The following is a 26065-nucleotide window of genomic DNA, read 5'->3' on the forward strand; positions in this document are numbered from 1 at the left end:
AAGTATAGATGAACTCCGATGACTCAGTATATATGCACAAATAAATTATCTTATACTAAACTCCACAAAATCTCAGGCATTCATTATTGGATCACGAATCTTGGAACTTTGGTGCTTGGTAGTGTAGTATGTTGTCTGAATATGAAGAGGAAAATGTTGGGACAAACACCCATTGGATCTTTGGTGCTTGGTAGTGTAGTATGTTGTCTGAATATGAAGAGGAAATTGTTGGGACAAACACCCAGTCCCCAAGCCAGAAAATAAATACGGTAATTTTATTATAATAATGGTCATGTGATAAGCTATAAAGAAGTGACATTTTATACAATTAATGTGGCAAAGAAACACACACATACACGTCGAATAAAGGTTTCTCGCCCTTCTTCTCCATGGCTAGATGTTGAAACCAAGAGAATGATGGCCCACCGTGACTCGTTATTTCGACATTATAAACAAACCTTAGATGACAGACTTCGAATCTTACCTCATCTTAAGAAATCGCACAAAGCAGTCAATCAGAAATTTTAAAAAATGTGCATATTTCCGGAATTTAGCTAACAACTTTAATTACAATCGCGCATGGGATCAATTTAGAGCTCTGGGAATAGGAAAACATCAACAGAGCCAGACAACTCTTGACATTCTACTTGACGAACTGAACGATTACTCTAGTAGAATAAATATTCAACCTACCCCAATTAACTGCACGGACTCACCACCCTCCCATCCAGCCAATCCACCATTCACATTTCACAGTGTCACAGAAAATCAGGTTAAAAAGGCTTTGTAGCCGATTATATCAAAGGCCACGCGTGTAGATGATATTCCTATTACTTTTATACATAACATTATGGGTGTTGTCCTGCCTATACTGACGCGCATACTGAACTACTGTTTACTAAACTGAATTTTCCCTACTGTCTGGAAAACAGACAATATTGAATATTATACTGGTACCTAAGGGTTTAGACCCACAATCACTCTCTGACATTCGTCCTGTGTCCATACTCCCTGCGCTTTCTATAGCCTTTGAACGTTTAGTATACGAGCAAGTTCTGGAATACCTAAATAAGAATGCTCCTTTGGACCCTTTGCAATCTGGATTTAAGAAGGGTCACAGTACCGCGACAGCACTTTTGAAGGTAAGAAGAAACGCTGTAGACAAACGACTGCTCACTATACTTATCATTCTTGACTTCAGTAGTACCTTTGACACTATAGAAATTCCGACTATGATAAAGAAAATGGAACTGCTAAATTTCGACCTGGCTGTACTTAAGTTTTTTAGTTATTATTTGAGAAACCATCAACAGCGTGTAAAAGTAAACGACAAGGCCTCTAAATGGAAAATGAAACTTAGTGGCGCCCCACAGTGCAGTATTCTAGGGCCCTTACTTTTCTGTATTTATATCAATGACATACCATCCGTGACAGGAAATAACATATCGACACTGCAAGACAAGATATTAACAATGACCTCCGATGACTCAGTATATATGCACAACGAAATTATCTTATACTAAACTCCACAAAATCTCAGGCAATTATAATTGGATCACGAAAATTACTGAGCTGCTCAAACAATGTCGCAATCCCGCCTATCATACCGAATGGTAACATTATTCCCTACAGTAAAACGGTTAAAAATCTCGGCTTAATTATGAATGAAACACTTCATTATTGTGACGTTGTTTTAGTTGATATGACGAGAGAAGAAACACTTAAACTTCAACGAGCACTGGATTACTGCCTGCGATTTATTCACAACATCAGGTACGATGTTCATACCACCCCATACTAACAGGCTGTCTCATGGCTGAAGCCTGATAAACACCGGCAGCTACACACTTTAACGATGGTGTTTAGGAGTGTTAGCTGAAAGTCAGCCACTGTCTATTTCTTCTAAATTCACCTTTTTATCATCATTTCATAACTTAAATACACGTTCTAGATCATTTCTTTCTCTTCCACTGCACCGCACAAATAAAATTAATAGATAATTTGTGGTGATCGGCGTCACATTATGGAATTCCCTGTCAGCTCAGGTCAGAGAAACTGGCTCTTTATCAAGATTCAAGGTCACCTGCCGAAGCTATCTGCTGAGGACAGCTGACTGAATGGTTGAAGTGTGAATGTGTGCGTGCCTGAGGATTAGTCATTTTTAAGAGTTTTTAATATTGAAATTAAATGGCGTATGGCTTTTAGTGCCGGGAGTGTCCGAGGACATGTTAGGCTCGCCAGGTGCAGGTATTTTTATTTGACTCCTGTAGGCGTCCTGCGCGTCGGGATGAGAATGAAATGATGATGAAGATGACACATACACCCAGCCCGCGTGCCAGCGAAATTAACCAATGATGGTTAAAATTCCCGACCTTGCTGGGAATCGAACCCATATCCCCTGTGACAAACGGCCAACTCGTCAACCATTTAGCCATGGAGCCGCACGTTTTAATATTAGTTTTAATATTAATTTAGTTAGTAAATTATTTAAATTTAGTTTTAATTCTATTAATTTATGTATTTTTATTTGTTTTACGTATCTCAGTATTGTATTTAAGATTTTGATCAGTATGTGGTTAAGTGTACGAGAGGGCCTCGAGGCCTAACTTCGCCACTGTTAAATGGGGCACTAATAAATAAATAAATAAATAAATAAATAAATAAATAAATAAATAAATAAATAAATAAATAAATAAATAAATAAATAAATAAATAAATAAATAAATAAATAAGTAAATAAATAAAGAATGTAAGGGGTATTGGTATAGATATTTTGTTAGTTGGTAAAGAAAAATATGCGTCACAACATATGCTAGGGAGTGATTACCTTGTCCTATTAGATTCTCTACCGGTTAGGGCAGCGCAGCTGTGAGCTTGAATCCGGGAGCCAGTGAATTCGAAATCTTCTGTCGTGGGCGCTGAAAATGGTTTCCCGTGGTTTCGCATTTTCACACCAGGAAAATGCTGGGGCTGTACCTTAATTAAGGCCACGGCCGCTTCCTTCCTACTCCTACGCCTTTCCTATCCCACCGTCACCATAAAGCCTATCAGTGTCGTTGCGACGAAAAACAAATTGTTAATTCGTTTCCCTCGCAAGCCTGGGGTACAGAATACTGTAGTATACACTGACTGACAAAGCAAATGCAACACCAAGAAGGAGTGGTCAGAACTTTATGCCAATTGCAGGGTAGACTGACGTCACTGAGGTATGCTCATGATGTGAAATGCGCCGCTGTGCTGCGCACGTAGCGAACGATAAATGGGACACGGCGTTGGCGAATGGCCCACTTCGTACCGTGATTTCTCAGCCGACAGTCATTGTAGAACGTGTTGTCGTGTGCCACAGGACACGTGTATAGCTAAGAATGCCAGGCCGCCGTCAACGGAGGCATTTCCAGCAGACAGACGACTTTACGAGGGGTATGGTGATCGGGCTGAGAAGGGCAGGTTGGTCGCTTCGTCAAATCGCAGCCGATACCCATAGGGATGTGTCCACGGTGCAGCGCCTGTGGCGAAGATGGTTGGCGCAGGGACATGTGGCACGTGCGAGGCGTCCAGGCGCAGCCCGAGTGACGTCAGCACGCGAGGATCGGCGCATCCGCCGCCAAGCGGTGGCAGCCCCGCACGCCACGTCAACCACCATTCTTCAGCATGTGCAAGACACCCTGGCTGTTCCAATATCGACCAGAACAATTTCCCGTCGATTGGTTGAAGGAGGCCTGCACTCCCGGCGTCCGCTCACAAGACTACCATTGACTCCACAGCATAGACGTGCACGCCTGGCATGGTGCCGGGCTAGAGCGACTTGGATGAGGGAATGGCGGAACGTCGTGTTCTCCGATGAGTCACGCTTCTGTTCTGTCAGTGATAGTCACCGCAGACGAGTGTGGCGTCGGCGTGGAGAAAGGTCAAATCCGGCAGTAACTGTGGAGCCCCCTACCGCTAGACAACGCGGCATAATGGTTTGGGGCGCTATTGCGTATGATTCCACGTCACCTCTAGGGCGTATTCAAGGCACGTTAAATGCCCACCGCTACGTGCAGCATGTGCTGCGGCCGGTGGCACTCCCGTACCTTCAGGGGCTGCCCAATGCTCTGTTTCAGCAGGATAATGCCCGCCCACACACTGCTCGCATCTCCCAACAGGCTCTACGAGGTGTACAGATGCTTCCGTGGCCAGCGTACTCTCCGGATCTCTCACGAATCGAACACGTGTGGGATCTCATTGGACGCCGTTTGCAAACTCTGCCCCAGCCTCGTACGGACGACCAACTGTGGCAAATGGTTGACAGAGAATGGAGAACCATCCCTCAGGACACCATCCGCACTCTTATTGACTCTGTACCTCGACGTGTTTCTGCGTGCATCGCCGCTCGCGGTGGTCCTACATCCTACTGAGTCGATGCCGTGCGCATTGTGTAACCTGCATATCGGTTTGAAATAAACATCAATTATTCGTCCGTGCCGTCTCTGTTTTTTCCCCAACTTTCATCCATTTCGAACCACTCCTTCTTGGTGTTGCATTTTCTCTGTCAGTCAGTGTAAATTTGCAGTTTTATGACGCTAATATGCGTATGTATAATTTTTATTAATGTGCCAGAAACCAACGACATGGAGCTGTTGCCATTTCAACACCGTTTTGAGGGCCAACGACCAAAGTCGGGATTTGAACCTGCGAACTCTGACTCAGGACAGCGACTCAACCAACTGAACCACATGAAAAGGAGATGTTTGTGGTTATTGTTATACATAGATTCAGTTAGTATGTTTGCACAGGTTTTATGAGGAGCATTTATTAAGGCGTACGTTTTCCAACTGCCCTAATGCACGAGACCGTACGGAAGCTAAAGAGCCTTGCAGGGGTGTCGCTTCCTTCTTTGTTCACTTTTCCAAACCAAACCCCATGGCGTAACAGCCCCGAAGAGGCATCGCCTACCAAGCGACCGCTGTTTAGCCCAAAGGCCTGCAGATTACGAGGTGGCATGTGGTCAGCACGACTAATCTTCTCCGCCGTTATTCTGGGCTTTCTAGAGCGGGGCCGCCATCTCACTGTCAGATAGGTCCTGAATTATAAGCTCGTGGGCTGAGCGTACCTCGAAGCAGTCCTTAGATCCAGGTAAAAAACACTGGCCTGGCCGGGAATCGAACCCGGGGCCTCTGGTAAGAGGCAGGCAAGCTACCGCTATACCGCGGGGTCAGTTTGTTACTTTTAGGTCTCCTTATTTTAGAATTAGGCTTAAGGCATCCTGTATTCGATGCCCGCCACTGACAGAGTTATGAAAAACATGGGATCGGGAAGATACAGTCTTGTTTGTGAGTGCAATAGAGTTGGCCATAAGTCTCCCATGATCGAAATATCTACGACCTGGCAGGTAGTCACCTTCACGTGGCGTAGTACCAAAGTGGTTCCTTTTTTAAGAAAAAATAAATAAATGAAGATTCTACTTCCTCGCAAACGAAGAACGATATTATCAATTTTACGAACAGTTTCAATAATGCAGCCGGATTAGAGTACAGAAGCTATGGTTTCGATTGTTGGATATAATTACATGGTAACAATCAAAACCATCAATATCTACAGGAGATCCGTCACCGTACTCGGTAGGACCGGCTTTCTTTTCATATCCACCGGGCGAGTTGGCCGTGCATTTAAGGGCGCACAACTGTGTGCTTGCATCCGCTTCGAACCCCACTGTCGGCAGCCCTAATGATGGTTTTCCGTGGTTTCCCATTTTCACACCTTAATGACAGCTGATGGTGGAGCTGTTGAGGATCCAACCAGCCTTAGGGCTGAAAACTGAACATACAATATACAATTAAGGCTACGGCCGCTTCCTTCCCACTCCTAATCGTTACTTTCCCATCGTTGCCATAAGACTTACGGTGCGACGTAAAGCAAATTCTAAATACGAAATAAAACATCTTTTCACAATCCCTTCCAAGGAAAAGTTGTATCCACGCTACTGGCCTAGACTTGGCCACTGAAATTATTTCGTGGGTACGCCACTGCATCCACTCACCATTTAAGGTACAAGGTAAGCCCGAAGAATGGTTGACACTCAAAATACACCATCATAAATGATGCGGTTATGACTCAAAAGTACTAAAGAAAGGTAAGGCACGCGACCTAGTGTTTCAAGTAGAATCTGAATCAATAGAACGTGACTTCTCATTTTAAAAATGTTTCATGTACAGACTGCGACTCGAGCCTCGGCCGTCTTGATGAGAAGATAGAACCATTGGAACTGAGCTATCACGTCCGCTAATTACAAGATAGTTATATGCACTTTTGATGGTGCCATTTGAGGTTCCAATCAGTCCCCGGGCATTTGACATAACATATAGACCTACCTGTAGAACGGCATGCATCTGCGATCTGTCTTGCTACCGACATTATTTTGCCCTTAGTGACAAAATAAATTTACTTATATGGCACAAACTTAGGAACTAACGTGCAGCTCACAATCCTGTCACAGTCTTCCGAACGCTGCAACTTAAACATAGCACATCTTTCAACCACGGTACAACCCCAGTTTCCTGGAACCGATCTGCAAAAGCTGACACGATGTTGTAAGTTTTCAACTGTTTCTGGCCGTGGACACCGTTATCTCGGTGGTCACGTTACGGCCCCCTATTGCTCTTTTCCTCATCTTTTGGCATTTGTCAACACACAGTTGCATTCCCAATACTGAGGGCTCTACACTGAAATTTCCCCGCGCATCACAATCCTAAGTGTTTTGCTTTCATTCAAGCAGTACGAATATGGAGAATTTTGAATGGCCGTATTGAGCCCTGCTAGTAGATTCTTTGTCGCTACGTTAATATTTCGGCGTAAGTTTTTAAGTTGTTCGAACCGTACGTAAAACAACGGCTGATCCTCGCTCTAGTTTCAGGAAACTTTTTTTTTTGGTCGTGGCGGCCCCACTGCCGCCTCTCCTACCCCCCCCCCCCCCCCACCCTTGGATACGCCAGTGCAATGTAGTATTGTTAGTAACTGTTGTTTAACAGAGAGAGATTTATTTCTGTTCGTATGATGTTCTAACCTATGCCCAATATCCATCAAAAATTCTTCCACTTGTATTGTGCTTAACCTAAAACGCTCATTGTATTCAAATACAGTGTTGAACTGGAAATTTATTTTTTCTCTCTACAGACGGTAGTTTTCACTTTCATCACTATCACTGCTGCTAGACCATATATTTATCAAATTGTATCTGAAATATGTATATTTAAATAGCACTAGTAGGTTTATATGTATTATATATTATTGTCCTTTCACTGGTAGAGAATAATTCCCAGTTCACTAGAAAGTTACACGCACTAAAGTACTTTTGTGGAACACACTCATAAAAATTCACTGGTAATTTATAAGTATGGGGTAGTAAAGTACGAGCCTCCGTGGCTCAGGCGGCAGCGCGTCGGCCTGTCACCGCTGGATACCGTGGTTCAAATCCTGGTCACTCCATGTGAGATTTGTGCTGGACAAAGCTAAGGCGGGACAGGTTTTTCTCCGGGTACTCCGGTTTTCCCTGTCATCTTTTCATAGCATTTATCAGTCATTAATAAATCACCCTGGGAGTGGCGACCCCATTGTAATAACAGCCTATATATGTTTCATTCAATACGTCCCTGACCCGGTCAAAGACTGGAAAACAGGTTGCATGTTTTCATTTCAGTAGTAAAGTACAACTAGCGACAAGCTAGAAAACTCCGTCAAATACAACTCCACCCTCCTGCATCCATTCAGTATGATTTGTGTGGGAGTATTTTTTTATCCCAAGATTGGTCAGTTTAGTCATCGCAAAAATATCCATAAACTGAGTTGAACTACTTACTTTATGCAGGAAGAAATTTATACTCAGATCTAGTTACAGTCGACGACGAGTATGAATAGTTAGCGCGAGTTGCTCACAATTTGTAATTACCGATAATATTTACATCGGTGTTCGTTTTAGTAGAGCACTGTCGTCGATAGAGAGCGCGAAGTTTGAGTTCTCATTTGGCATTTAAAAATGGCGTTTTGATGTTTTGTTGTTGTAGATATCTAGTACATATCTGTCATGTATTAGTGTTTCATATTCAGGAATGGCACCACCAGATGCTCTGAATCACATCTGTGTTCTCTGTAATAGTAAACTGGAATCGAAGGAAGCTCTGCAGGAGCATTTCAGGTATAGTTTCTTCTTCGATGATTTTATGTTCGTTCTGATGTAGCCCGTTTGAACCTAATTGAAGACAGTAACTTGACTGATTTTGCTGTTCTCCTTTCAGGAAACATGCTAATAAAGAAATTGATAGTAAGGGTAGGCCTGGAAAACCTACAGTTCCTCCCAACAAGGGTGTTAAACCGGCAGCTAGTAACCGAGTGTCGAAATTATCAAATAAACCTGGCGAAATAACTTGTGATGTGTGTGGTCAAGAGTTTGATAATGTCACTGTTGCAATACAACATAAATTTCGTAAACATCCGGAGAGCGCAGCTAAGCACTTCTGTCCTTATTGTGGTATGCAGTTCCCCTTAAAGTACAACCGTGATAAGCATTTGTTAGACCATCCTGGTGGGGCACCTAGCAAGTTATATCCTTGTCCTGATTGTGGTGTCGTATTCTATAATGAAGATGCTCAAGCATATCATACAAAGTCAACTCATAAGAGGTAATTATGCATTTCTGTTACAGATCTATTCTTCCTGACTTATTGCATGTAATGCAGGTTACAGGAATTTTTGACCATCACATGACAGAATCAAAATATTTGACTGTATGTTGTCAAATTAAGGCGTTGAGCTATAATGTAAGTGACAAATGATTCTTTCTTTACCCCACATCAACCAAATTGTGAAGTCCATTATCCCATTTTTCTTATGGCATACTTTGAATTGTGGAGGTCCAGTGGAATGTCAGGCTACCCCAGATTCTCCTGTTAATAACCCTAACCTATGCACATGATAGATGTATGCTTAATTATGTCAAAGTCTTAAGTGTGCTATATTCGTGTGTTATCTTTCGTGTATATCTATTAGACCGTAATACTAATAATAATTTGTCTAAGCATTTAGCTTCGTTGGTAATCTTTGAGTACAGTAGTTCTTGCAAATTTCATTTCTGTTGTGCTTAGTAGTGACATACGGTACGGTACCGGTATCGTAATTAGGATACGTCTGGAAGTAGTTTAAAAATTACTGTAGTGTACTGTACAGTAGTATACGAGTAATATCCTATTAGAATTTAGTGTGCTTATTTTATTATTGTAAAATATTTGTGTAGTACTGGTGTAGTAGAGGTATCCGTAGAAACTCTTACTAAAATATTGTTGAAATTAGGATAGGCTTAATTGCAGTTTGGAATTGTGTAGTTCTTGTGTATTACTTTCGATATTCAGTAATTAACAGCAGCTTTTATCCTGTTAGGGGTTGTAGGATAAAAAAAATAGAGCACGACTAAGTAGTATTGTAGTGTAGTTGTATATTAATTACCTTATTGTTGTGTACTATCCCAGACAATATATCCCTCCGTTCAATTATTTTTTTTTGCAAATAAGTTATTTTATTTTTTAATTTAAAATTTTTCCCCCGTAAAGAATGGCTAAGGAGCGCGAGTGTACTTATTGTGGGTGTGGTGAGGCATTGAGGGGTATGAGGGAGGAGTTGGAAAGTTTGAGGGAGATAATTAGGATTCTCACAGAAGACAGGAAGGAAGATAGGACTCCCTCAAACAATGTACAGGTTACAGTAGGTGTACAAGAGGGAGGGGAAGGAAAGGGAGGAGTTGTAGAAGACAGGTGGTCTAATGTTCTAAGGGGAAGGAGATTGCAGGCCAAGGGCTCTATTCAGGATCAGAATTCAGGACAGGTGTCTGTGCGAAATCGGTACGAGTCACTCCAGGTAGAACAACAGAGGGAAGATGAGGGACAGGGAACTGTTGCTGAGATGCGTGGAAGTAGGAGGAAGGGAAAAGGTAGGAAAGGGAAATGTAGAGTAGAGGATAGGAAAAGACAGGTGGAACAGGGTCATGGGAAGGAGAAAAAGGAGGAGGAAGTAGCTTCTACAGCTATCAGGAACGATAGGGCTGACAAGGAGGGGAGGGGATCAAATGAGGTGGGTAGGGTTGAGGCTCTGGTCGTGGGGGATTCCATCGTTAGACACGTGGGGAAAGTGTGTGGAGGAAAGGGAACCAGGGTAGAATGTTATCCAGGAATTAGGTTGAGGCAGATGTTGAGGAAAGTAGAAGAGAGGGAGGAGGGGAAGGAGAAGGTGGTAGTGTTTCACGTTGGTACCAACAACGTAAGGCAAGCTGATATAAGTACCAACATAGTTGGAGATGTGTGGGATCTGGTAAATGCAGCACGGGTGAAGTTTAAGAAAGCGGAGATTGTTATTAGTGGAATACTGTGTAGGAGGGATACTGACTGGAGGGTGATTGGGGATTTAAATGAGACTATGGAGTGGGTATGTGGGAAACTGGGAGTGAAATTTCTAGATCCTAATGGGTGGGTAGGAGATAGGGATCTGCGCTCGGATGGCCTTCATTTAAACTGCAGTGGTACGTATAAGTTAGGAAATTTGTTTGGAAGGGTAATAGGGAGGTACATTCAGGGAAACGGGATGGCCTAGGGAGCGGTGATAAGGGAACAGGGAACTGGAAATCAAGTAGGGATGACATAAAATTGTTAGTGTTGAACTGTAGAAGTATTGTAAAGAAAGGAATAGAATTAAGTAATTTAATAGATATATATTTACCAGATATTGTAATAGGAGTTGAATCATGGCTGAGAAATGATATAATGGATGCAGAAATTTTCTCACGGCACTGGAGTGTGTAATACCAATATAAATGGTCCGTTATTGGACATTATAAATTTTCCAGCTAACTCATTCCTGGTTGCCAGCGTTTCGCCCTCGTGTGCTAGGCTGGGCTCATCAGTTGGTACCTAGCCCACCTACCAAGACGCTGGCTAGTGCATACCGTGGAGGCCACTGCGTAGGCTAATTGTAGCCACCGGCAGTGCCAGTGCACTATGAGACACTTTGTCCCATTATCAAAAATTGATGCCTGCCTGGCCATCAGATGATATAGATGTTGAATCCCATAGGGAATCTGAAATATTTGTTCCGAATTAGTAAATTTATAATACCAATATAAATGGTCCGTTATTGGACATTATAAATTTTCCAGCTAACTCATTCCTGGTTGCCAGCGTTTCGCCCTCGTGTGCTAGGCTGGGCTCATCAGTTGGTACCTAGCACACCTACCAAGACGCTGGCTAGTGCATACCGTGGAGGCCACTGCGTAGGCTAATTGTAGCCACCGGCAGTGCCAGTGCACTATGAGACGCTTTGTCCCATTATCAAAAATTGATGCCTGCCTGGCCATCAGATGATATAGATGTTGAATCCCTATGGGATTCAACATCTATATCAACTGGAGTGTGTATCATATAGGATAGGAAAGGTGGGAGGGGGAGTTTTCATTCTGGTGAAAGAAGAATTTGTAAGCTACGAAAAAGTTAAAGATGAGACACATGAAATTCTAGGTGTAAGGCTCATTTCTAAAGATAATAGGCAACTTGATATATTTGGAGTGTACAGATCGGGAAAGGGTAGCACTGATGCGGAATCGGAATTATTTGATAGGATAGTCAGCTATGTGGGAAACGACATGGAAAGAAATGTGATTGTACCGGGAGATCTGAATTTGCCAGATGTCAATTGGGAAGGAAATGCGAACGACAGGAAGCATGACCAACAAATGGCAATTAAGTTAATAAGGGAAGGACAGCTGATTCAGAAAGTGATGGAACCAACCAGAGGGAAAAATATTTTGGATGTGGTGCTGATAAAACCAGATGAGCTCTATAGGGAAACTGAAGTAATAGATGGTATTAGTGATCATGAAGCTGTTTTTGTGGTAGTTAAAAATAAATGTGATAGAAAGGAAGGTCTTAAAAGTAGGACTGTTAGGCAGTACCATATGGCTGATAAAGCAGGTATGAGGCAGTTTCTAAAAAGTAACTATGATCGGTGGAAAACGGTAAATAAAAATGTAAACAGACTCTGGGATGGGTTTAAAGAAATTGTTGAGGAATGCGAAAACAGGTTTGTACCTTTAAGGGTGGTAAGGAATGGTAAAGACCCACCTTATTATAATAGAGAAATAAAGAGACTAAGAAGGAGGTGCAGACTGGAAAGAAATAGAGTTAGAAATGGCTGTGGAAGTAAGGAGAAATTGAGGGAACTTACTAGAAAATTGAATCTAGCAAAGAAGGCAGCTAAGGATAACATGATGGCAAGCATAATTGGCAGTCATACAAATTTTAGTGAAAAATGGAAGGGTATGTATAGGTATTTTAAGGCAGAAACAGGTTCCAAGAAGGACATTCCAGGAATAATTAATGAACAAGGGGAGTGTGTATGTGAGGATCTTCAAAAGGCAGAAGTATTCAGTCAGCAGTATGTAAAGATTGTTGGTTACAAGGATAATGTCGAGATAGAGGAAGAGACTAAGGCCAAAGAAGTAATAAAACTTACATATGATAACAATGACATTTACAATAAGATACAAAAGTTGAAAACTAGAAAAGCGGCTGGAATTGATCAGATTTCTGGGGATATACTAAAGACAATGGGTTGGGATATAATACCATATCTGAAGTACTTATTTGATTATTGTTTGGCCAAAGGAGCTATACCAGATGAATGGAGAGTTGCTATAGTAGCCCCTGTGTATAAAGGAAAGGGTGATAGACATAAAGCTGAAAATTACAGGCCAGTAAGTTTGACATGCATTGTATGTAAGCTTTGGGAAGGCATTCTTTCTGATTATATTAGACATGTTTGTGAAATTAATAACTGGTTCGATAGAAGGCAATTCGGTTTTAGGAAAGGTTATTCCACTGAAGCTCAACCTGTAGGATTCCAGCAAGATATAGCAGATATCTTGGATTCAGGATGTCAAATGGACTGTATCGCGATTGACATGTCTAAAGCATTTGATAGGGTGGATCATGGGAGACTACTGGCAAAAATGAGTGCAATTGGACTAGACAAAAGAGTGACTGAATGGGTTGCTATATTTCTAGAAAATAGATCTCAGAGAGTTAGAGTAGGTGAAGCTTTGTCTGACCCTGTAATAGTTGAGAGGGGAGTTCCTCAGGGCAGTGTTATCGGACCTTTATGTTTTCTTATATATATAAATGATATGAGTAAAGGAGTGGAATCGGAGGTAAGGCTTTTTGCGGATGATGTCATTCTCTATAGAGTGATAAATAAGTTACAAGATTGTGAGCAACTGCAACGTGACCTCGAAAATATTGTGAGATGGACAGCAGGCAATGGTATGTTGATAAACGGGGCTAAAAGTCAGGTTGTGAGTTTCACAAATAGGAAAAGTCCTCTCAGTTTTAATTACTGCGTTGATGGGGTGAAAGTTCCTTTTGGGGATCATTGTAAGTATCTAGGTGTTAATATAAGGAAAGATCTTCACTGGGGTAATCACATAAATGGGATTGTAAATAAAGGGTACTGATCTCTGCACATGGTTATGAGGGTGTTTAGGGGTTGTTGTAAGGATGTAAAGGAGAGTGCATATAAGTCTCTGGTAAGACCCCAACTAGAGTATGGTTCCAGTGTATGGGACCCTCACCAGGATTACCTGATTCAAGAACTGGAAAAAATCCAAAGAAAAGCAGCTCGATTTATTCTGTGTGATTTCCGACAAAAGAGTAGCGTTACAAAAATGTTGCAAAGTTTGGGTTGGGAAGAATTGAGAGAAAGAAGAAGAGCTGCTCGACTAAGTGGTATGTTATTATTTATAAGCTTCATGTCCGTATTGATTGGTATCACTATATAGAAATAATATGAATCACCACCTTATCAATACACTATTTTATTTACTACCAAACTGGTAAATAGGGTCAATACCGGTTTCGACCCCTATGGGGTCATCCTCAGTTGACACATATAAATATCTATAAAAACATCACATATAATAGTTAAAGTTTAAAATTGATGGGTCATTAGTATACTGGTAAGTACATATGCATGTGTTATGGAATTTATAAGATTGTTCTATTAGAGCTATTATGTAGATTTTTTGTTTCTTTGTAAACAGTATCAAAAGTATTGTATTGGATGTGGTTCATCCGTTTGACAAAATGCTAGTGGATTGAATATGTACATTTACTAAGAGGTACATGCTATTCTATTTTACAATTTTTGTTTTACATAATATGGGGTAAAATTATTACATTTGCACATATGTGGTGATATTAGGTACAATGTAGGGTGTTAAAGATGTAGTATTTGAATTTTCAGTATCCTGATTAAGTTTGTTCTATTAGAGCTATTATGTAGATTTTCTGTTTCTTTGTAAACAGTATCAAAAATATTGTATTGGATGTGGTTCATCCATTTGACAAAATGCTAATGGATTGAATATGTACATTTGCTGAGAGGTACATGCTATTCTATTTTACAATTTTTGTTTTACATAATATGGGGTAAAATTATTACATTAGCACATATATGGTGATGTTAGGTACAATGTAGGGTGTTAAATATGTACTATTTGAATTTTCAGTATCCTGATTACATTTCATGTAGTGGTTGTAAAGTTTACTGATTCACTTGTTTAGTTCAGTTAAATGCATAATGACCTTGTTGGTTTGAATTCTTAAAATTAAAATATTGGTATGTAATACCTAGTTAACATGAATCCTTAATGTTAATATATAATTTTAAGAATTCAAACCAACAAGGTCATTATGCATTTAACTGAACTAAACAAGTGAATCAGTAAACTTTACAACCACTACATGAAATGTAATCAGGATACTGAAAATTCAAATAGTACATATTTAACACCCTACATTGTACCTAACATCACCATATATGTGCTAATGTAATAATTTTACCCCATATTATGTAAAACAAAAATTGTAAAATAGAATAGCATGTACCTCTCAGCAAATGTACATATTCAATCCATTAGCATTTTGTCAAATGGATGAACCACATCCAATACAATATTTTTGATACTGTTTACAAAGAAACAGAAAATCTACATAATAGCTCTAATAGAACAAACTTAATCAGGATACTGAAAATTCAAATACTACATCTTTAACACCCTACATTGTACCTAATATCACCACATATGTGCAAATGTAATAATTTTACCCCATATTATGTAAAACAAAAATTGTAAAATAGAATAGCATGTACCTCTTAGCAAATGTACATATTCAATCCACTAGCATTTTGTCAAACGGATGAACCACATCCAATACAATACTTTTGATACTGTTTACAAAGAAACAAAAAATCTACATAATAGCTCTAATAGAACAATCTTATAAATTCCATAACACATGCATATGTACTTACCAGTATACTAATGACCCATCAATTTTAAACTTTAACTATTATATGTGATGTTTTTATAGATATTTATATGTGTCAACTGAGGATGACCCCATAGGGGTCGAAACCGGTATTGACCCTATTTACCAGTTTGGTAGTAAATAAAATAGTGTATTGATAAGGTGGTGATTCATATTATTTCTATATAAGTGGTATGTTCCGAGCTGTCAGCGGAGAGATGGCGTGGAATGACATTAGTAGACGAATAGGTTTGAATGGCGTCTATAAAAGTAGGAAAGATCACAATATGAAGATAAAGCTGGAATTCAAGAGGACAAACTGGGGCAAATATTCATTTATAGGAAGGGGAGTTAGGGATTGGAATAACTTACCAAGGGAGATGTTCAATAAATTTCCAATTTCTTTGAAATCATTTCGGAAAAGGCTAGGAAAGCAACAGATAGAGAATCTGCCACCTGGGCGACTGCCCTAAATGCAGATCAGTATTGATTGATTGATAGTGTGAGGGTCTGTAGAAGGCAAAATATTTAAATTATTGTTTATTGAATACATGTGTCTTAGGTTAACACATGGATCCAACCTATGGGGCATAAATTTTTAGCATGAAAATCTTTCATAACCAAGATGTCTGCAATGAGAAATTATTCATTGAAGTATCCGTTGAACGTGTAATGGAAGGTGTACGTATTTTTGGTATTTCATACTATTTCAAATTCTCCAAGTATCTAGAATCTAGTAAGAAAATATGGTGTCTTATTATCTATACAAGAATCAAATAGCAATAATAAATGTCGAGGAACATGAGCGAGATGTGCGGAATTGAAAGGGATGAATGTGTTCATAGAATTGTTAGTAGAGCAAAAGTAAAAGAGAAATTTGAGATACGATTTGAAATTAAACCTGTAAGACGTGCCAATTATGTTATCTAGTATGACTGATCTGGGGACACAGCCTTCAAAACTGCCTACAGAATCAACATTTAAATCAAGGTACCGGTATTAGGTGTTCCAAGATATGCTTCCACTCGGCCATGCCATGAACTACTACTTGTTTAGCCTATGTCCATTGCTCTGTCATGCAGCTCTGCCGTTAGGTACAGGAGCACGCTAAACACACGAGTGCTTAATTAGCCAGGCAGTCAATCTTTGGCATTACAGTGGTTCCTTTTGCTCCACCAAAACTAGGCCCCGAACGATGAACACACATTCCCTCCTGAATTTGCCATATTGTTTTTTTACTCTCAAATTATTATTTAAAAATAATTTTGTCCTCTCATTGATGCAAGACTCCTGTGATGACTGTACTTGGCCCACTGGCATGCCTGCTGGTCGCTCTGCTGTCATCAACCAACTGCAAAAAAACAAACACTAGTGCCTCCGTGCCCAAGTGCAATAAGTTACCTGGAATGTGTAATAGTGATTGTATCAAGCCTGGGAAAAGTTTCCATTAGGCATAGCCTATTCCTCTTGTTAAGGGTATGAATTATTATAACATATTAATCTGTCATGAAGATTACAGTAAAGTGGGTACTGGTGGATAAGGAAATAGAAAATATTAAGTATTATGATAGAAAGATGGGAAATATTTAGCCCATTGTTCAATCCTCTCTCTCAAAGCTGTGAGAAAAGATCTAGGCTAATTATGAGATTTACACCCTCTCTCAACAACACACTGTAATGGGTGTGATAGAATTCAACAGACTGCGCTGGGCTGGACATGTACTGGGGATGCAGGATGACAGAGCACCATTAAATCTATATAAGGGATCTCTTAATGGGAAAAGACCTTCAGGAAGACCCCAAAGCACCTGGAAAAAGGAGATCAACAAGGTATGTTGGACCCTCCAAATTGATAACTGAGAAGAGCAGGCTCAAGATCGAAAAGGATAGAAGAGGATTGCTGATGTAGAAAGAGAGGATGACAATCAGGACTTACAAACCTGGATGGATGAATTAAGTTGCTTTTCATGACTGTAAGACTGAGAGGACTACATTGACATTGAATAGGAGTAGCTAACAAAACCTGACAGAATAGATATCTATACCATAAACTTAGTTGAGAATCTTTGGGTCAACAGGTAGAAAGAGGAAGAGGAGAAAATGGTGGCATTCTTTTTGAAGAAGGAGCAATTTACTGTGGATTGAAGTGTTGTCAGAAGTTTGAGGTGATGCAAGAGATTACTCTATGACAGAATGATTTGGATATGTTCAGTTTAACTTCTGAGACTAAAGTTGTAGTGGAAAGTCAAGTAATCTGTAGTATGACCACAGCAATTCAGAAAACTCATTTTGACTGCTAGAGAATGCTAAGTACAGTACTGTATTAGTAGGTTATCAATTTAATGAACTTTCAGAGGTTGTTCAGGAACACCTTCCAAGTATATTGGTATAAGGGACCTATGGTCTCTGGTGGCTTCTTACAGGGTAATTGTATTTTGTTTGGTTTGTTGCCCCTGTTAGATTTCCACCTGTATTGCAATGAAAATAAATAAATGTTAGTTCTTGTCAAATGCCAGGGTGTCAGCATTTTGTCCCGCAAAAGTTCTTTAACATACTGGAAGCCAGCGATGCCGTGATCGGGGTGGTTGACATTTTGAACAATACCTGGAGCCTAAGTGAACAGTTCTGCATTTGTTAAATACTGTACTGTACTGTCCAGTCACTGACAGAACAGATTGGACACACTATGACAAAAGTGTGCATGTTTCGTCCTCCTAAATAGAACTGAACTCTCTTTCACCGGGCGAGTTGGCCCTGTGGTTAGGCGCGCGCAGCCATGAGCTTGCATCCGGGAGATAGTGGGTTCGAACCCCCCACTGTCGGCAGCCCTGAAGATGGTTTTCCGTGGTTTCCCATTTTCTTACCAGGCAAATGTTGGGGCTGTACCTTAATTTAGGCCACAGCCGCTTTCTTCCCGTTCCTAGGCCTTTCCTGTCCCATCGTCACCATAAGACCTATCTGTGTCGGTGCGACGTAAAGCAAAATAGCAGAACTCTCTCTTTCGACTTAGTCTTGGCGAGATAAAAGGCAGATTGATGGCTTATTGAACAACAGGTAGAAAAGCACCGAAAATACACTGTCAGCGCTGTTAAAAGAACGTAACTTGGAATATATATTACAGCATTAAAGAAGACCAAAAAATCCACTTACAGCAGGGAGAAGAAATAGTAAAATTGATTTTAAACAATTTTTTTTTTTTTTTTTTTTTTTACAATCTGCCTTATTTCGCACCGACACAGATAAGTCTTATCGCAACAATGGGATAGGAAAGGGCTAGGAGTGGGAAGGAAGTGTCCATGGCATTAAATAAAGTACAGCCCCTGCATTTGCTTGGTGGGAAAATGGGAATGAGGGTTGCTGAATTACTCTATGGTTTTTGTTGTAGTAGTAGTAGTAGTAGTAGTTTTTATTGAACCCCACAGGTTTCCACCCAATACATGGTTCAAATTTGGAATAGCCTAAGCCAATTTCAGGATGCAAAAGAACAGTAATTTAGAATCTAGTAAAACTACATAAAATAAAAACCCAGCAAAATAAAATAAAATGAAAATAAAAGGCAATCAATCACCATATGCACTGCCATATGGCCCATGATCCTTTATTGGTGATCCATAGGCCCTGGCATGCAGTGGGCATAAACAGACAAATAAACAGAGTAATTGAAAAAACATAATAATAATAATAATAATAATAATAATAATAATAATAATAATAATAATAATAATAATAATAATAATAATAATCGAGTGAAAGAAAACACGATTCTCCTTGGACATGCCATGAGGTCCATCGGATACTCCGGAAACGTGATCCCCAAGGTGTGGGTCACCTCAGTAGTTATCCTCAGTCCCTGCATGCCACATTCAATGTCCTCCCTGTATATTCATATTGCCTTTTCAGAATATGCAAATTAAATAAAATAGAATTAGAAGACCTAATGAAGTTGAAATAAAATAAAATAAAAGCATTGTGAATGTCAATGACTTTCTTGTCCCTCCTGTCTAGTCACGCAAACCTTGCTCATTTCATTCGTCGTACTATCCTTCTACTCGACCCACTCTGGCTAGCCGAGTCGAGACTTACGTTACATCACCAGCCGCTTATGTGTACCTCATTCTGCTCACGTTGCAACTTTATCCTTGTACTACTTCTCTGTTCCTACTCATCATATTTAACCATGCTTAATCTAATTTAAATACCAAGCCATTCTCCACATATTAAATTTTGCCATCACGTCCACCAAACCAAAGTTTACCAACCCTGCCTATTTATTAAATACAATCACTCTTCATATACCACCATACGTCAACTTGCCAGTCTCATACCACCACTTCAATCTCTTCTTCATCAATCTCATACCGGCACCTCAATCTCTTCTTCATACTAATGGTGTAAAATTACCATCCAACTTCCCAATCACATAATCAAACTCCACATTAAATTCACAAATTCTGCCATTACGTATTCCACCACTTCTCCATCTCCACACTTAAATTCTGCCATTATGTATACCATACACCTCCGAAACACCTTTTATCATTAACTTCACTATACAAACACACACCTCCGTATACCATCATATCCATCTCTTACTCATACATTTCAATTACAACATCAGCAATAAATAAACACACTTCATTACCTACCAAAAACTCCAACTCCACAATCATTCACTTATACTTAACACTCCAAATCAATTCAAATTACCTTACTACCTACCAGTTAGAACTTACTCCATTAACTCAATATACCTACTATACCAACACATACCACCATCACCATCAAATTCACTATACAGACACCTACCTCCAACTCCACCTCATAAACCCTACTACATACCAATTACAACTTATGCCATTAATTCACTATACCTAGTATACCAACCTATAACACCATCACCATCAAATTCCCTATACAGACACCTACCTCCAACTCCACCTCATAAACACACCTCCAAGACATTACAAATAACATACTGTATATCCCTCCACATACCATTTAACCACTTACAGTCAACACGCAAACAAACACCACTTTTCAATTCTCATCCCTCTCAACACTTAAATTCTGCCATAAACACACTTCGCTACGTACCAAAAACTCCATCCATCTCCACAATCATTCACTTACACTTAACACTCCAAATCAATTCCAAATTACCTTATTACATATCAATTACAACTCCATTAATTCACTATACCTATTATACCAACACATACCACCATCACCATAAAATTCACTATACAGACATGTACCTCCAACTCCACCTCATAAACACATACTCAAAATTTATATCCCTCCACATACCATTTCACAACTTACACTTAACACTCAAACAAGAAATTCTGCCATTACGTATTCCACCACTTCTCCATCACTGTACAAACACATACTTCATTTCCTACCAAAAACTCCATCCAACTCCACAATCATTCACTTACACTTCGAATTCATTATACAGACACCTACCTCCAACTCCACCTCATAAACACACCTCCAAGACATACTTCACCAATACGAATAACATAAGGACACCATTCTCTTCCTTATATAATCACCATGTTCTCGACAACCATACCCTTACTTACTTACTTACTACCTTTATTAGAGTATTTGCTTCTTGTTACAATACTCTCATAATTTTTTTTAACTCCCCAGAGGTCTCTTAGGCTCCTACTCCTCCCTCTACTCATACCCATTTCGAGTCTCTGCCAGGTTGCCTCAGACCTTGCCTTTTCACCCTGCGCTTCCATTACTTCACTGCAATCACTTCTCTGCCTTTCCTCTTCTCTGGCTGTGCCACTAGCTAGATCCCTAGACCTTCCTGTTCTCACTCCGTTGTCTACAGCACTTTCCTTTTCACTGTTTATGTTCACACTTTCACTATGCTCCTCTCCCTGCATTTCTTCGTTCAGCTTCCTCTTTCTCTTGGTATTTTTCTTGTCACCTTGCCCGTCTTCCCCTTCATTGCTTTTTATAGCTTGCCCTTCTTGCCCATCTTCCACTCTAATCACTATACTTCTCTCCGTTACCTCCTTGTTTCATCTTTTCTTCTATGTCCATCAATTTAGTCACATGCCAAGTTCTGCTCCAGCTGCCATTTGTCAGTACTAGTTCCTGTCCCCTGATAACTCCTCTCAATCCATGGTGTCTAGCTCGTATCATATGTTTCTTGAGAATTTTTGCATTCCTGATCCCTTCACTTCCCACGTCTCTCTTAATCCATATCTTTTCCCTCTGTATGTTGCCCTCATTTCCAATCACAATATCGGCCATCAACGTAAACTTTAATAGGCCTGTTACCTCTAACTTTCCCTACTCTCTGCACATTGTCTATGTCAACTTCGCTATAATTGATTTTCATTTTCCCCTGGATTGAGTCCACCACTTTATAAATTGTGAGCACTTTGTCCTCCCTCTTCTCCTCACGCACACCATATATAAATAGGCATTTCTTTCTGCGATTTTGAATACTAGCTTCCACTTCTGCTTTAAGCTTCCGCGCCTCCTCTTCTAATCACCCTATTTTCTCCTTTAATGCTGCAGCTTCTTCGGCATTGTTCATCATTTGGGATGTTGTGACGTCTGCTCTTTCTCGGAACCATTTCTTCATTTTGTCAAACTCCCTCTGTGCTCTTGAATCATATTTTTCAGTTGCTCGAAGGGGCAGACTTCTTCAACCACCTCTTTTACTACCCTTCTCATTATTTCCACGTCTTCCCAACTCATGTTTCCACTGGAAGTCGGACCTGGGTTAAGTTCAAATCCCCCAATCCATAGCATTACTATAATTACCTCTGCTGTCAGCTTCATCTCTCCTTTCATTCCCATTTCCATTCTACACCCTCCTGCTTTCACTTCTTCTTTCTTCTTTCTTCCCTGTCACCTTCCTATTATCGCCCTATATTGCTCCACACCGGTCATTATCTATAACTCTTCACTTCTTTCCTGCACTCCGCTCCTGCGCTCCCGTCTTGCCCTACCGGGAGCCTCCACTCAACACGTCCGCGCTCGTCCGTGGCTTAGGCTATACTGGTTTTTGTTGTACGATATGGTTATTGCATATTACAGGCTTTGCACTACTCCCTGTTTCATGATATACATTATGGTTATTGCATATTACAGGCTTTTTCGCTGATTTGAAAGTATTTTCATATAAACAAGGATGATTGGTGGTAACAAACAGAATTTATCATAATTACATTATTACTCTGTAACGATCCACCGGAGACCATAGGTCCCTTATACTAATATACTCAGGAGGTACCCTTAAGCAACCTCTAAACATTTGTCGGTAGAGTTCAGCTTCACCCTGAATATCGTTTGTCAGTACAGAAGAGGAGGGTGGCTCCTTGACAGGCTGCATAGTTTGATGCTGCTGAGTAGTCTGTGAACTAGAGAATGGTTGAGATATGTATTAGCATTGGAAAGGAACAAACAAGTGTCAAATCAAGTTATAGATTGATAGATAGATATGAAAGCTCTGTATTAGAAGAGTTACAAGTTACGATTATGGTTATTATTAAAAATTTTATTACAGAAGATTTTTGAGCTAGGTCATTATTATAACAGAATTTGTGTTTCCATGATTTTGAATCAACATTCAACTGTCTTTGACATTATTTAAAAAAAAAAACAACGTTAAGGGTTATGCTCAATGTAATTCAGTCTTTTTCTTGGCCTAATCAAGGATTGTCCCAACCCTTTCAGTTTATGCATTATTTGTTAAGAGCAGGCTCACCAAATATGACACGTTAATTAGGGTAAAGGTAGGCAATACCGTGATAAATTTTAATAAATCATCATTTATTCTGGAAAGAAAGTCAACAATAATGCGAAATTAACAAAAAAGATTCCGTGAATGTATACACGTATATAACCATAATGAAAACAGAACAAGAATAACATCAATGGCAAAAAAAGAAAATAATACAATCACTTACACCTGTAGACCAATACCGTGATATGGTGTCGGTAATATCGTGATAGATTTAAACTTCATATATACGTACATACAACTCAATAAGCAAAAGAAAACATTTTATAACATTAATATATGGAAAATAGACAGTACGAAAAATAGTTTAATAACATGCAGGACCTATTTATAGATGTTTAATTATCATCATCGGACGTCACAACATTGTCACATTTTCTGCACATGAATTGTGGAGATTCACCCACTTCAACACAATTTTCGTGAAACCAGTCTGAACAAAACCCACACCGAATCCATTCTGCCTTTCCTTTTTCCTCATTAAAGGGGGACACTTTCGTAGATATTTCTGTCAGCTGAAATGCTAGTCACTTTATGGTGGTGACATTCAATCCGAAACCCAACTCCTGCATTTCTATGACATGTTTGACCAGCTTTATTTCAACGTCTTTCGATAGAACAAAAGGCCTTCCGTGTTTTGGTACCTCATGAGGTTCTTCGTCATTATGACGACTCACGTGGTCTTTTAGGGTGCTCCGTGGTATGCCAAACTCTTTAGAAGCCTTATATAATGTCCATTTCTCACTAACAACTTTTCTAACAGCACTTAAAAGCTGATTACAAGTAAAACTGCCACGCCACAATTTTTTGAACTCCCACTCTCCCAGGCCCACCAACTCGAGATCTGTAAGAAAGAAGGCCGAATTCGTAAGGTTCCCAAGCTCCCTCCATTGCTCGTAACTAACATCAAAGCACACAGACAAATCGAGCCTTTTTTCTAGTATATATAATGCGATTATCGTTTGCCTACCATGTACACAGAATATACAACACAATTTACACTAACTTCAACACATTTAAACATAGTACTTACCTAGTTTCTTTCACCAATTCACAGTTTGACTTCCTTTGTCGTTGTGTCTGTGGCTTCTTGGTCGGCGCCATTACGCTCACTGCAGGGTCACAGAACAAGGAAACTATTCTCCTTAAAAACAACCCTCTGCTCCGCTTAGTATTACCGTGATAGAAGTTCAAATAAAGTATCACGATAATACCACATATCACGATAATAGCTAATTTTACCCTAATTTTGTGTGGCTATTTCTAGCTGAGTGCAGCCCTTGTTATGCAGACCCTCCGATGAGGGTGGGCGGCATCTGCCATGTGTAGGTAACTGCGTGTTATTGTGGTGGAGGATAGTGTTATGTGTGGTGTTTGAGTTGCAGCAATGTTGGGTACACCACAAACACCCAGCCCCTGGGCCATTCGAAATAACCAATGAAGGTTAAAATCCCCGACCTGGCCGAGAATCGAACCCGGGACCCCCTGAACCGAAGGCCAGTACGCCGACCATTCAGCCAACGAGTCGGACATAGGACACGCTGCTGACTTGGCATGTCAGATTAAATCAATTGGATAAATCAGGCCTTGTTGGGGATCATACTTTAACTCCCATCCCGACATCAGTTTCTTGTGAAGCGGGTGAACTGTAGTATTTTCATATAATAATGCAAATAATACTTGAAATAGGGAAACACCAATGCTATTGCAACAGTGAAAGCCTGTATATCTTCCATATCTGCACTGTACTTTACAACAAAGAATGGATCATCCTTGTCTTCAGCTGGTAGGTAATCTCATCCACTTGCCATCGTCATCAGTTGGCCTCCGCTGCCATGTGCAGACATTTAAATGAATGTCAATTTTGACATTCCATTTTGGTCTACCAGATGGCGGAGTAAACCGGATATCTCTGGGACGATCTGTGGCTAAGTTTTAGTTAATTTTATTGGGTAAGCACCGAATGTATCACGAGAGATCTTTCACTTGCCGACATCATGTGACATGGATTATTGAATGAACTATTTTCTGCCCCTTAATTCTGGAGGAGGGCCGATGACCTTCGATGTTAGGCCCCTTAAAACAACAAGCAGCAAGCAATTCTGGACTAGCCAACCATGGTGGTGCAGTCAGTTAATCATTAGCTTACTGTTCCCTAGGTAGCGGGTTTGATCCTAGCTGAGGTTGTTGAACAGAGAATTTTTTTGTTCTCTCTCTCATTTTTTGGAAATTTTAAAATACTGTGTATAATCTATCTGAAAAGGAAACAAGCTCACTGGACAAAAAATTGGTCAGCCTAATGTGCACGGACAGATGGATCGTTAATCCTGTACAGATGGCGCAGCAAACGAGTCCTGTGCTCAACCGCATGCACACTGCCTCTGTATGAGCATAAGGCAGTAGCGGTCAGTGAGACATTGATGTTTCGAGCGCACAGTTTATGTCAGAAAGGGTAGATGTAAGGATGTGACATTGTGGCAAAAAGGAGCAATCGTGTTTAGCTGCGCCCATGGGCATATGGTGCGCGAAGTTGCTGGATTTGTTGGTGTTTGACAGCAGAATGTTCAACATGTCTACAAGCAGTGGTGTACTATATGTTGTAATGCCACACGAGGGCGAAACGCTGGCAACCAGGAATGAGTTAGCTGGAAAATTTATAATGTCCAATAACGGACCATTTATATTGGCATTATAAATTTACTCATTCGGAAGAAATATTTCAAATTCCCTATGGGAATCAACATTTATATCATCTGATGGCCAAGCAGGCATCAATTTTTGATAATGAGACAATGTCTCTCATAGTGCATTGGCACTGCCGGTGGCTACAATTAGCCTATGCAGTGGCCTCCATGGTATGCACTAGCCAGGGTCTTGGTAGGTGTGCTAGGTACCAACTGATGAGCCCAGC

The 26065-nt window shown here is 40.2% G+C and overlaps 1 protein-coding gene across 2 annotated transcripts in view; it reads left to right on the forward strand.

Annotated features, from left to right (window-relative positions):
- Nucleotides 1–8019: 8019 nt before the first annotated feature.
- Nucleotides 8020–26065, forward strand: part of LOC136864445 (zinc finger and BTB domain-containing protein 40) — a 257945-nt gene continuing 239899 nt past the window's right edge. For both annotated transcript variants that reach the window (XM_067141448.2, XM_067141449.2), the window contains exons 1-2: nt 8020–8170; nt 8271–8654. In XM_067141448.2, the coding sequence (XP_066997549.1) occupies nt 8085–8170; nt 8271–8654 (470 nt within the window). In that variant the 5' untranslated portion in view covers nt 8020–8084. The remainder of the gene's footprint in view (nt 8171–8270; nt 8655–26065) is intronic.

The sequence above is a fragment of the Anabrus simplex genome, chromosome 2, assembly GCF_040414725.1.
Source record: "Anabrus simplex isolate iqAnaSimp1 chromosome 2, ASM4041472v1, whole genome shotgun sequence".
NCBI lineage: Eukaryota > Metazoa > Arthropoda > Insecta > Orthoptera > Tettigoniidae > Anabrus > Anabrus simplex.